Source organism: Ruditapes philippinarum, unplaced genomic scaffold (genome assembly GCF_026571515.1).
Source record: "Ruditapes philippinarum isolate M1 unplaced genomic scaffold, ASM2657151v2 ctg4483_1_1_1_1, whole genome shotgun sequence".
In the NCBI taxonomy this organism is placed as follows: Eukaryota; Metazoa; Mollusca; class Bivalvia; order Venerida; family Veneridae; genus Ruditapes; species Ruditapes philippinarum.
The window spans coordinates 27350-41829 of record NW_026864675.1 but is presented as its reverse complement, the minus strand read 5'-3'; the positions used below and the strand labels follow the sequence as shown (position 1 = coordinate 41829).

The 14480-nt window shown below is 31.2% G+C and overlaps 1 protein-coding gene across 1 annotated transcript in view; it reads left to right on the top strand.

The window, feature by feature from the left end:
- The window catches only part of LOC132726447 (protein mono-ADP-ribosyltransferase PARP14-like), a 60631-nt gene that overhangs the window by 25055 nt on the left and 21096 nt on the right, over positions 1–14480 (top strand). Inside the window, exons 6-12 of the mRNA XM_060711761.1 lie at positions 1078–1326; positions 6526–6765; positions 7429–7579; positions 8130–8367; positions 10122–10442; positions 13076–13154; positions 13345–14088. Of these exons, the coding sequence (XP_060567744.1) occupies positions 1078–1326; positions 6526–6765; positions 7429–7579; positions 8130–8367; positions 10122–10442; positions 13076–13154; positions 13345–14088 (2022 nt within the window). The remainder of the gene's footprint in view (positions 1–1077; positions 1327–6525; positions 6766–7428; positions 7580–8129; positions 8368–10121; positions 10443–13075; positions 13155–13344; positions 14089–14480) is intronic.

Here is a 14480-nt window from a genome sequence, read left to right as displayed (position 1 = left end):
TCGATGATTTTTGGCAGAGTTATGCCCCTTTTACTTTGAAAATAATATGAAATTTTCAGTTTCCGTTCATTATCTCCCCAACGGTACAACACATTCAACTCAAATTTGACATATGGATATTTTTTTGGAATGCCAAGGTCAAGTTCGAATTTGGTCATGGTTCAATAATTTTTGGCAGAGTAATGCCCTTTTCACTTTGAAAAAATATAAAATTTACAGTTTCTGTTCATTATCTACCCAACAGTGTTAAATATTCAACTCAAATTTGACATAAGGATATGTCAAAGGAATGGGCAGGTCAAGTTGGAATTTGGTCATGGTTCGATGATTTTTTGGCAGAGTTATGTCCCTTTCACTTTGAAAATAATATAGATACATCTTAGGAATAGGCAGTTTAAATTTGAATTTGGTCGTGGTTCAATGATTTTGGACAAACTTATCTTTCTTGAATATTGGAAAAAAATTTGAACTTTCAGTTTCAGCACTCATACTTTTGTGGAAATGTATGTAGCCATTATTTTGGCTACAAATATGAAATATGCTATTTTCAAAAGGATAAGACTGAATAATTTCAGTGCCTTGAACATTGTATGAAAATGGTTTGTGTTAACATTGAAAAGTTTTAAGGGCTTTGAACTTAAAATGAAAACAATAATTTGTGCAAACAAATTTGGAACTAAATATCATAACATCTGAAATTTTGGCTGCATGCGGGGGCATCCGTGGCATGATGACACATTTCTAGTTCTATAAAATTTGTTTAGAAAAGGAGGTAGACCTTTTTTGCTGTAGTCCTCAGAGCTCAAAAAAGTAAATCTTTAATCATCTTATTTTAAAACGAGACCTAAGATGTTACCCATAACCAATTATGTTGAAGCAATTTCACAAAAACCTGCAAATTACAATGTAGGGATTGCTTTCCTTACGTGAAAATAGAGGTTTTTATGTTGTTTGTTTGATGCAATTTAGACAAAAATTTAAACAGGATAGTTAATATAGCCTTGTATTGCCCACTTAAACTGATCAGATATGATAAACTTTAAAGAGAATTGCTTTGATTATTTCCCCTAATAACAGTTGCAGCGGCTGTCATTCAGCGGGGGCTAGAAGGAAAACAATGTACAATAGCCGGTTGTCAACTTACTGTTTCTGAATATCACCCACCTCCTGTGGACCCGTTCAAGATTTTTATAAGTGGGATTTCAGAGACAACTACCATGGAATGCATTACAAACTTTTTAGCGGCACAGACCCACTCAGAGCCATCCACCATTATTCTTGGTGAAACACCTGGCACGGCTTTGGTATTATTTGATACACGAATAGGTAATGTTTGTCATTTAGTTCAATTCATTTATGTACGATTCTATATTTATTTTGTGTTAAGAATCTTTTCTTGAACATGATTTTTAAATATATTTTTTGTTGAAAGTATATTGTCAAACTTAAACTACATAAGATAATTGAGTTTTCCTCCATTTATCTTAAGACCTATAAGGTATGACCAATTTGTTGGATATTATACATGTATATTGAATATTTGTAATTTATATGGATTTTTACTGTTTTAAAAGCTTTGTTTAAGATATTGAGTATATATATATATATATATATATATATATATATATATATATATATATATATATATATATATATATATATATATATGTATATTGTATAGTTGTGAAATGTAGACCTTTGGGCAAGATGTGTATTTTAGCTTGATGAAAAATTGGACCTATTGTCATGGCCTACTTGATTGTTTGGACATCGGCATATGTTTTTCGTTTTAATTAAGTTTTCATTTATTATCATTGACATCAATGAATGCCTTTCTTTTAGCAACTAATCTTTACCCTGGCTGTCATTATGGGGTCATTTTTAATACATATATGAGCTGCGTCACGACAAAACCAACATAATGGTACCCGGGTGTAAAAAGTCCATGCTTTTCCAGGGATTTCCATGGAAAATAAGAGGCTGGAGTATTGGAACAAAATTTTCCAGCCTTTTCCAGCCTGAAGCTGAGAAAAAATGGGCTGGAAAAACAGGGAACATTTTCCATGCTGCATGGAATATTTTCCATGTTTTCCATGGAAAAGCATGGACTTTATTCCATGCTTTTCCATGTACATGGAGTATTGGAACAAAAGTATGGATTTTTTTCCAGGGTATTCCATGTGACTGCCAACCATAGAGGCTGGACTTTTTACCATGGTAAATAGTCCAGCCTTGATGGAATAACATGGAAAAAAATCCAGCCTAATTCCAGCATCCCTGAATGTTCTTAAAATTTAAAATTCTCTGATGGAATTCAGCACAGGAATATTTGGGGTGGAATTTTTATTAGTTTAACATGATCACATATTTCTTTCACAAAATTTAATACATATCCTTTAGTCCAAATACAGAATAGAACATCCTACATTCACTATAGCACAAACAGTTTTTTTATAGCTGCAGGTTTGGTAGCTAGGTTCTGGTTGTCTTATAAATTTTAGCAATTATTTTGCTCTTAATCTGTCAATGAGAAACTGTTTTAATCTTAAATTTGTTTCAAGTGCTTCTGATTATTTAAATTACTATTTCTTTTATTGATGTCCATTTATTTGGCATTTTCAGTCCACTGCCTGTGTTTCCTAGAACTTCTTGTGGTTGTGCTCACCTTTAAAGATAAAATTCATAATAAATTTAACACAGATGTGGTAATGACTTATGTTTTATTGCATATAAATATTATGCAGTTATATTTCGTATCTTTTAATAACATCAAATCTAATGTTTCAAATCATATTAATGTATTAACTATTAAATATTAACTATGCTTATGCATATTCAAAAATACTAAAGCAATGCAGTATATCTTATTTCAAAGTGCACAAGTGTTTAAGAATTTCTCTGTACATATATAAGAATTAAGTAAATATGTGTGACAATATTTATCACCCAGTATGTATTTTTTCAAGAAAAGACATGGAATAAAAATGTACACGTATTGAGATTTAAAAATATACCTTTTCAGGATTAATACTGCACATCATTATTAAACACTGTTGGTAATTCTCACAGTCACCACTTATGTCCCAGCCTGCAAGTTATGTAATTGTATAATGTAAAATGTTATTTTAGATTGTTCCATTGAAAACACAACAGATACATGTAAATATAACAAATGATTATGATGACCCTGTTCAGCTGTACAAAACTACTGATTGCCGGCTCGCCACGGCGAGCCGGTATTACGATAGGATTTTACTGAGAAACAACCTAAAACTCCGAATCAATCCAAAAATTTAATCGAAGCTTAGCTTCCAGCTTTCTACAAAATTTATCTATCAGGGCTAGGATCCAAAATTATTTAGCCAATCAAATTTGATCTTATATAGCGTCAAAAAACCTTCAATTTTCACGCCATTTTTTAAAAGCAGCAAGTATTGTTTTGAGCGCAAAGATATATTGATGATTAAAATGTTTGTTTTCATGGATTCTTTTCAGTAAATCATATTTACACTGACTTTTGATTTAGCGATTTCACCAGTCCTGTTTACTCTGTAGTAAGTTTTCGTTTGGTTAATTAACATAAACGACATCTGGTTATGTGCATTTTTTTTCTTTTTCCTTTTTTCCGGTCATTTTATCCTTTCCGGTATTTAGTATATGTATTTACTGGCCGGGATCCGGGACGCCCGGGATCCGGGATCGTATACGATAATAAGGGAAAAAACTAATAAACTATATTTGTGTTGATTATTGTCGTAATGAAAGGCCATTAAACGGTAAGTTTTTTTTACTGTATGTAATGAAAGTTAAATTGATTTAACTTAGGATATAGATATATTTAGAGCTATTTATTAACAAAATCACAATACTTATAATTATATGCCTAATTAATTGGAAAAATCAAAGACTATATTCTTGAATTGGTCAAATCCCGGGATCCCTATATACGATCCCAGCTTTTCTGAAAACAATATTCTTGAACTGTCCAATTCCTTGGATCTCTTAATTTTTTAATATGATCCCGGCTTTTCTGAAAACTATATTCTTGAACTGGTCAATTTCCGGGATCCTATTTTTTTAATAGGATCCCGGCTTTTCTGGCTGAATTGATAGACAACTTGTGTTTACTTTAGGACTAGTATCTGTCACTTATTTCAATACTAAATAACATATTACAACTTAACTTCGTATAAAGAGACATTTTTATGAATTCTACTTATCTATTTTTTTTTCTGGTCAAGGTCAACAGGCCATATAGTAAATGTGCATAGACATAGGGACTTCATTCTATCTGTTTACATCTTCATATATACTCATATTCCTCTTTGTTAAACTGAGAGAACTGGCTTCCTTAACTTTATATGTCACTTTTATTTTGATGTTCGCTGAAGTCTTTTCAGCTAACAGAACTGTCATTTTTACATTTAAACACGCCCCTGGAAAGAAATTACGAAGCGAGTCGCTACTAGCTTTTTTAAAAGCTAACCTTGTTGTACCATTTAGTCCTATTTAATCAAAATTTAATTTGTTTTATTTGTAGGAAATGAAAAAGATCTTCTAATAATTGTCATTTTAACAATATACATTATAAAGAAATCATTGAATAATTTATATTTTACATATTATACATGTATAGATTAAAAACAATTATCAGAAAAAACAAATGCATGAAGTTGAAAATATAAAAACAACCTTGATCTTGTGTTACAAATGTTGATAGTTTGATATATAACCTGTTTCTGCATTGATGTAACTTAAGGTTTATAAATACCTGATTCTGTTCTATATCTCTTTGTCCCAGGTGATTCTAATTGTTATCATACCAATACATGTACTTAAACACTTTAAAGTCTTAAACAAAACAATATCTCCAAAACTGCTAAAATATCAAGGTAACATCCTCTGTAATTTGCACTCTTTCTGACCCAGATATCTTAGAATTCAAAATTTACAACAGTTACTGGACAGGTCTATCATTATGTAAAGCAGGGTTAATCTGCTCATCATTTTAACTTTTATTCTTTGAGCGTAAAAGAAAATATCAAATAGCTAATAGATATATAGATTTTAAAGATCATTACAAATTTTTGTACAAAAAAGATTGCAATGTCCTTCTAGACACATTCTTCATATGAAATTTATAATGTTATCTCTCCCCAAAATAATCACATGGAACAGCCTGATCTGAAATGACCAGTGGAGTAAATTAGTCATGCACAGATGGTTAGAAAATGCTGGTCAATGAGTTTTATCAGAGCTCTGATCTGTGTAGTGTAAAATCTCAGTGGATGTAGTATTTATTTTCCTAAATACATTGTATTGGTCAATTTAATATAGAATATATATGAGATTCTTTCATGCACTGTTATTGTTTTGTTTATTTATTTATTGTTATCCAAAAACATGAATTCTTACAATTTAAAAATGGCAAGCAATGCAATCCCATCTTGATTATTATAGTGTCTGAATGATTTAATCACAGACTTTAATTAATTTATAGTTAAACTTAAAGCCTGTAATTAAATGGATATTATTTCATTGTACATAACTTCATGTAGATTTATTTAAATAATAATATGTATTTTGAACAATCAATTCATTAATTTTATGTCTTTAGCATTATAAGACATTTTTTCTGAGATACCCTTTTTCAACTACATAAAAAGTATAAAGTGTCAAATTTCAAATCATTTACAGTAACTTGCATTAAAATAAATGATGATTGTATATTTTCTTCGTAAATTTACAATATTGTGCTGAATATATAAAGTAAGATTTCTTGTAATTTTTACAAGTTTTTTCCAGCATACTTAGAGAAAGTTTAACACATTTCCAGCATCAAAAAAATCTAAGTTCCACTTTCCATGCTACATGGAAGTAAAGTCCATGGTTTTCCAGGCTTTTACCACAAATGTCCAGCCAATTTCCAGCCTATTCCAGCAATGCTGGAAATGGCTGGACAAAAAAAGTCCACATAGCATGGAAAAAATACCAATTTTCCATGAATTTCCATGAAATTCCATGCTTTTCCATAGTTTTCCAGGGTTTACCAGCCTCTCTTCCAGGCTTACCCTGGAAAATCTACACCCGGGTAATGATAAGATAAAAATCTCTCATATTTTATCATTTTCATATCTTCATGATTTCGGATAAAACTTTTACATATTGGTGCTATGTTAATTTTTTACTTGTATAAAAAGTATTTGACTATTTACCTAAATCAGCTGTTTACACTTATTCTTTTTTCATTCTTGATTGTATTATGTAGAAGTCAGTGTGACCTTTAATTTAAATGATCTCACTATGTTGAAAGTTTGAAGTTTTCTATCCAGCAAGGAGAAAAGTTGGGCACGCAACTTCTAGGACAGCTCATGTTTCTTTTCCTTATATTTGGTAATGAATATAGTGACTTAGTATATTCAGTATTAAGTCCATTAGTGTTATGCAGTATTATTTAGCCAATTAACTATTTTGATTATTCTCATATGAACTATCATTTACATAACTGTGTTGTCTTTTCATCAGACAAAGCAAAGCTAAGAAAAGTGTGTGAAGGACGCAAATTAGAGGGAAACTATTGGAATATATCTGATGTAGAAATTGTACGTAGCATTAAAGTGGAAGGAGACCCTTCGCAGTCTATAACCAAAGACTCACTATGTCTTTATTTTGAAAATAAAAGAAGAAGTAGTGGTGGTAATGTTGAATCTGTAGAGCATCGTGAAGACCATGGTGATTTCATCGTGACTTTTGAAAAGTTCGAAGGTAAGTCTTTCTGTTAGCTGTTTGATCAATCAAAGAATTGAAGGTGAAACAATCTGGATAAAGTGTGGTCCCTCAACTTTCAGAGAAGTTTGTTTGATTTTTTTTTAGATAAACATGTACTATGCTCATCTTTGAGTAAAATATTTTTATCACAGAAATTTATTTAAATCTCTGAAATTCTTACTGAATATGTCTAATTTGAAAAAAAAGAATGAATAAACTACCCTATGTATTGAAAGTTGTGTTCACTATTATAGGTCAAGTAAAGTTATAGTCTTTTCTGAAAAAAAAAAAAAACTGCTAGTGTTTTAATGACACTATAGATTCATTTTGTGAATACCTACAATGTATAGTGTGTACAATTTTAAACTTAAAATATCTACTTTAAGTGTGAAGTTAAAACATGTTTATTTTGTATTTACAAAGAGACTGTGTAGCAATTATCAATATTTTCAAATAACAAATTTGAGCAAATATCTTTAAGTAATAATGGAACATTGTTTTCTTGTTTTGTTTTGCAAAGCCTGACCAAATGATAATGACATGTTTAAAGATGTTCATGACTAAATCATTTAGAAAAAAAATATGCGAAAGATTTAGATCTACAAAAAGCTAACTTTATAAATACGTGTCAAGTGGAAGTAATGAACAGCTTTATTACAGATGCAGAACGAGTGTGTACAGTAAGTCATAAACTTGGTGGGAAAGAAATAAAGGTTACCTTGTTTTATCCATGTTTGGAACTAGACGAGGATTTCTTCGTTCGAATACCACCACCGATACAACTTGATGGCATTGATGAGTATATTGTTAAGTATGTGTTTAAACTCAATTATATGATCTGATTTACTTTTTTTTGTTTGTTGTTTGTATGTTAGTAATAATGTATATTATATTAGTGGTAATATAGAAGCATTACATTCTCTTTAGTAAATCAAAGTGGCCAAATGGTTAACGCGTCTTACTAGTAATCTAAGGATTGCTAACCGCGTGGGTCAAACCCTGTCAAAGATAAGCCGTTGTTTCCTTGAGCAAGAAACTTTACATTCATTGCTTAGTACTGGTTGGTTTCGAGAGTGTTTCAATAAGCTTATAGCTTCCAACACAATCAAACTAAAATAAATTTGTATAAACTAAACTAAATCAGATAAAGAATCTTTCTGTTATTTGAGCGAAAAACATTTAACTATTTAATACAGATTTTTTGTTTTTTAACATTGTTTACCAACTACAAGTTTAACTTTGAATTTGTCATTTACAGAACATGATAATGTAGCTGTCATACACAATTATAGAATTTATAAAACAATAATTCACATTATGACAATGTAATGTGATTGAATTGCTTTTAATTTTCTGTATAGGTTTCTTAAATATTCCACAAAATACAAAGAGTTTTTGGAAAGCAGTTTGCAGCGCAATAACGCAAGTTTACACTGGCATACAGGAGAACAGATCTTTATGCAAGTAGAATGTACTGTTGATCCTAAGGACAAAAAAGGTCATTTAAAAGTAAAGAATTGGGCAGAGACATGTACAAAAATAGCAGTGGAAATAAGTGAAAAGTTAGCTGTTGAAAGAAGCAAGAATGTCGCCCTTGAGGTATTTATTTCTAAAATCATTTTGATTTAAATCGAAACAGTTATCGGTTCATTTTAAGTAACACCAGACAGACCGTATTTTTATCATCTGTCTACTTGTATGTCTGTCAGTGAGTGAGTGAGTGAGTGAGACTGCAAAAATCTAGATTGTGCATGCAGCACACCTTAAACTTCGTAGTTGAAAGATCTTAAAAGAATTATGGTTGTTTTCCTGACAAAAATAGCCATATTCAAGTCTGAAAAGGTGGATTCTGAGATAATAGATAAACAGTGCAGAATTTTATTTGTAGATATCTTGTTAATCATGTGTAATGTAAATTAGGTGTTAATTTGTCAGATAAAAAATCTGGTTACTATATTGTAATACCACTATCAACAGCTTATGTGTTGTACACAATAGCTTATGTGTTGTACACAATAGCTTATGTGTTGTACACAACAGCTTATGTGTTGTATGCAATAGCTTATGTGTTGTTCCCAACAGCTTATGTGTTGTACACAATAGCATATGTGTTGTATGCAACATCTTATGTGTTGTGCGCAATAGCTTATGTGTTGTATGCAATAGCTTATGTGTTGTACACAATAGCATATGTGTTGTATGCATCACCAGTGGTATGCACGTTACTGAATAGAATAGTCTTGTTACTCATGGAAGACCTTTAATTCCATTGAGTTCAATGTTGATCAATAGAGACATAAAGAAAATAGTTTATTTTTGTAATAAATGAAAACAAAAGTAAATGATAAGGATATGTAGTATTATCTGTTGTCATGTTTTTACAATAAGTGAAATATCTTTTTGTTAAATCACTGGTAAGTCAAAAATACAATCATGTTCTTGTTATATATTTCTTCCAATGTCCGATTGTGTAGCCATGTTGAGTAGTTAACAAAGCCAAAATATGCGCTTTCTCTATGTAGATTACAAATTAATAAGTATTTTATTGACCTTATTAAGCACTGGTTTCTCTTAAGGGTCATCTGCAAACGGTTTATGTTTTATTAGCTCACAAGAACCTGAGGTTTAGGATGAGCTATTAGTATCAAAGGGGTGTTGTCTGTCATCCATTGTCCATCGTCCATCATCATGCGTAAACAATCATCTTCTTTTCTGAAACTGCTGGGCAGATTTACCTCAGATTTGGTCTGTAGCATCCTTGTGACCATCACACTTAAATTTGCTCATGTCATTTTAGTTGACCCCTTTTAGGGGTAAACAGAGCTAAAAATAGAAAAACCTTTAAACTGACTTATTGAATTATTATGATAATGACCTTGACCTTCAATTGACATTGAGGTTCAAGGTCATATTTTTGAAATTTGCTTAAATTGTTATGACTGTTATTTAATTACAGATTTAATTTATACTTGGACATGACAAGAACGAAATGTTGAATATTTCTGATATGGCCTTGACCTTACATTGACCTTTACCATCAGGGACAAATTATTGAAATTGACTTAAAGTGTCATAACTTTGTTAGTTATTTATGAATTTGGTTCATTCTTGGACAAAAGAACACTTTTGACAAAACTGACAATGATGATTTATTCAAATGTGACATTGACCTTTGAATGACCTTGACCATCAAGGTCTAATATGAAATTCTAATTATGATTTGTTCAAGACCGTTATATTTTTTAGGAGTGTGCTTTACAATAATATTCTTTCCTTAATATGTTTGAACTAAGAAGTAAGAAATTGCTCTTGTGAATTCTATCTCTTAAACAAATGTTTATATTTTCTCATAGGTATGGAATGAGATGAAAGTACGTTTGGGAGAAATTGCTATATCGGATCCAGAAGCAATTGCTGTATTTCTGGAAAACAGTGACTGCAAAATTGTGTTGGCAGGAGAAAAGACAATTGTACAACATTTGACTAAACAGATTGAGGACATCATTGAAGAAATAGAGAATGATTTGGAAACAAAGCGTCAAATTATTACAAAAAAGAGACAATTAAAACATTATGAAATGGCATTAATTCGTGCGTCTAGAATTGAGACATCTTTAAAGAATAAGCTTGCAGAGTTTGTTATTAACAACGAGCAAAGAGAGGTTTTTTGCAAGGTAAAAATTAAAATGTTTTTTGTAGATTTTAACAATTTTCGTGCATTAAGTTAATATGTGAAAAAATATTAGAATAGCAATTTTATAAACTCACTTATGCTATATTACTATAGAACTATAGTATCATTGTATTGTCTGAATATGTAAAAAATACGAGGGTTGTTCAAAAAGTAATAGGACTGCAGCTCTACTGTTCACATTTTTTAATTTACGTACGCAGTTTTACATATATCGGAACATGTTCTTTATATACAGTAAAAAATTCAATTCAAAATGTTAACAAATAAAAATTCTGTGAAATTTTCAAATGACAAGGGGTACGAATTGCGGCGCACGCTAACAATACAATAATTGATGTTCATGACGTCGTTAAATAAATAGAAATTGTAACAAGCATCATTCTTTCTGAAAGTAGTTTCCCTAGTCTCTAGGTGTATGAATCATGTAATTTTTACTTTGCCTCATATGTGGAGATGAAGCAAGAAAAATGTGATCACATTCTCGTTCCACTGTTTCAAAAAAAAATGCCCGATAGCCGGCCATTCTCTGGTTTTTCTCGTGTTTTTGAGTAACCTTGGAACTTAGTAGGACTTTAAATTTTAATGCAAAAGCAATTTATGTTATTAATTTACTCATGTCATCGTATGGTTTTAAAACAATATCATTATATACAGAAAAATAACAATATTTATCAATTGAAAAGTATCCTTTTGCTACTTAGCACAGTCTATCATTATCAATACAAGTTTTGGGAAAACACTACCAATTATTACCGTTAATTATTTCTTTAATTTATTGATTACACGTATATCTACTTAAATACAAAACAAGTAGTTATAACAAATGGCTTATTTACAATCATTTCCTTAAAACAGAACAAGTAGACCTGAAGAAGATACAAACAACGAGAAACAGTTCGCATACTGTTTACCGTGGATTCTTTTGTAGCGCTTTTGAAATTGACGTCACTAACGTCCACTTAATTTTCAACTTTTATCCTCGCCGCCCTTTCCCGTTAGTGATTTTGCATTTGCAGTTTTTGAATTGCTTGTGCCAGCTGACAACGAGTGTCCTGATGGCATGATAATTGTCCTTTGTTAATTTTACCATTTTGTGTGTATCTGAATGATTATAGTCAATATGTTGGCAAAATTTAACGATCGCACACATTTTCTGTTTGTTTACAAATGTCATATTTCTACATCTCACTCGGTCACCGCGGCTGCTGTTCAAAACTTAATTAATAGGCCATTTCATGTCCGAATGACGTCAAATTTGGACATAATGTCACATAAGTATATTTCAATGTTTTGATGGAATTCAGGGAAAAGCAGATAGTTATTTATGAATAAATTAGAAGTACAACGTAGCTCCAATAACTATATTTATGTGCTGCACCGGGTGCGTGTAACAATGGTTATTCAATAGCAAAGGAAAAACGCGTTTAGCACAATAGATTAAAAAAAATATGTTTGAATTGTAGAAAAACATGTTACGATTGCTGTACATATGAAAATATTCTAAATTGAATGAAATTTGAATACGCAAGACTCCCAGTCCTATTACTTTTTGAACAACCCTCGTAATTAAGCATTTTAGCAAATTCTTTTGATCTTCATCACATTGTTAATTGATAGAAAATGGTCGATTTAGTTGTATTGAACGTGATTATAGATATTGCCCATTTTGTGAATTTGTACAAGAAAACAAGTACCATTTTGTACTTATTTGTCCATTCTACTCTAATATAAGACACACATACATGATTGACTCCTTCTGGAAATATCCTCATATATTACATATTCTAATCTGATGTCATTTGAACATACTCAGTATTGATATCAACTTTTCGATATATACAGTAGCGCTGAGAGAAAGAGATCAATTTTTGTCTATGTTTAAATAGTTAGTGCCTATACTATTTCTATGGTAAATGTTGTCATTTTGTTAAACATATCATCTTGTATTTAGATTCATAAAATGCACCTGAAAATTGTATGCCAATTGTTTGTGTAGTCTGATATTTTAAGAACCCCCACAAAAGGCACAACAACAACAACAACAACAAAACCACCAACAATAACATCAACAGCAGCAACGGAAAAAGAAAACAACAACAATAAAATAAATGAGCCGCGCCATGACAAAACCAACGTAATGCGTTTGCGACCAGCATGGATCCAGACCAGCCTGCGCATCTACGCAGTCTAATCAGGATCCATGCTGTTCACTTTAATACAAACAAACCCTATAACAAGTAGAGAAACTGATAGCGAACAGTATGGATCCTGATCAGACTGCACGGATGTGCAGGCTGGTCTGGATCCATGCTGATTGCAAATGCATTACGTTGGTTTTGTTGTGCTGTGGCTCAATTAATGTATATATCTATACATACAATAAGACTGACATAAGAATGTACAATAAGTTACGGTGAACGAGCAAAATGAGTACACAGGTGCTTCATATTGCCTCCTTGTGAATGAGCAAAATGAGTACACAGTCGTTTTATATTGCCTCCTTGCATTCTATACTAGTCTTATTTTTCTAGACATTGTTGAAAGATATAAACATATTTTATTAAAACTGTCAGACTAAGTTAACCAATTTTCTTGTTTTAATTTTGATTTTAGGGTATGCAGAAAGACGTGGAGGAAGCACTTTCAAAAATAGATAAAACATTAAAGTCGTTTGTGAAGAAAGCAGTACCAGGTTTGAAACATTGTAAAAATATTAATAGAAATTTTGAATTTTAACGAATTGGACAATATATTAATTTAAACAAGCTTAACCAAATTTATATTTTCTTCAAAATTTTTATATTCATATAAATATTATAATCTAATTATTGAAATACTGAGTGTAACAAAATCATGTATGATACATTGTTTGATAATTTCAGGAATGTCCAAACTAGCGATCGATTTACTTTTTAAGAAAGAGGCTAGGGATTTAGTGAAGAAAAAGATGATAGAGAGAAAGGTTATAGGTGTTTGGGATACAGTGCGTGGTTCTGGTCTTTTTATGTACAGTAAAAATGACAAAGATCTAGATTTAGCTATAGATATACTGGAAACCTCTGTCAAAATGGACTCTATAGCTCTTGATTCAGAAAAGAGGGACATCCTTGATAGTAAAGATGGTAAAGCGAAACTAGCAGAATTGGAGGAAAATAACAGCGGCTGCATCATTTTCGCGTTAATGCCAGAGGAACTTCGTTTTGTTTGTGTAGATGAGTTGTACAAAGAAGTGAAAGATGAGTTTACCAAACTTTTTGATCTTCATTCATTAGTTTCTAAGCCTGTGCCAACAGAATTTGGAATTTTAGAATATATTAGAAAATACAAAAGACGAGAGATAGAAGCTATTGAAAACCAGTTTAAGCGCTTGGCAGTAGAGATTGCACTGAAAGAGAGTAAAAGGAATCCTGGGTTTATTGTGAAGGGAAAAAAGGATGGTTGTATACTTGCCATAACTAAAGTACAATCACTGATAGATCTGGTTGTACACAAAGATCATGCAGTATCTTGGCCAGGTTTTGACAAATTTATTAAAAGCAACGAAGGGAAAGATTGCATACATATGATTGAAATGAATGAAAAATGTGTGATTAAAGTTTCTTCTGAAGATCTTAGTTCTGAATTAGGTAAGAATGAAACATTTTTCCTTTAAACACTTCATTGTTTTTAGTTATGCCCCATTCAAGTATATCCTCACTATTACACTCCTTGTAAAAGTCAGAACATATACTTCTAACTTATCAAAGTCTTGTTCATAGGACGTACTTTGCTAGAACAATTAGATTCCATTCATTTCCTAAGCTCCCTATCACTCTTCCCCATAAGGTGGTTATTGACGGGGTTGGAACTGACTTGTGCATTTACATGTACCAAAAATTTTAAAGATCCTGTATGTTGTGATCAAAGTGGTTTACCACACTAAGTGAAATTATATATATGTACATAATTATGCAAATAAAACAATTTTCAAACATCGCAGAATATTTAAAATATGAACTTCAAATATTTGTGCATATTA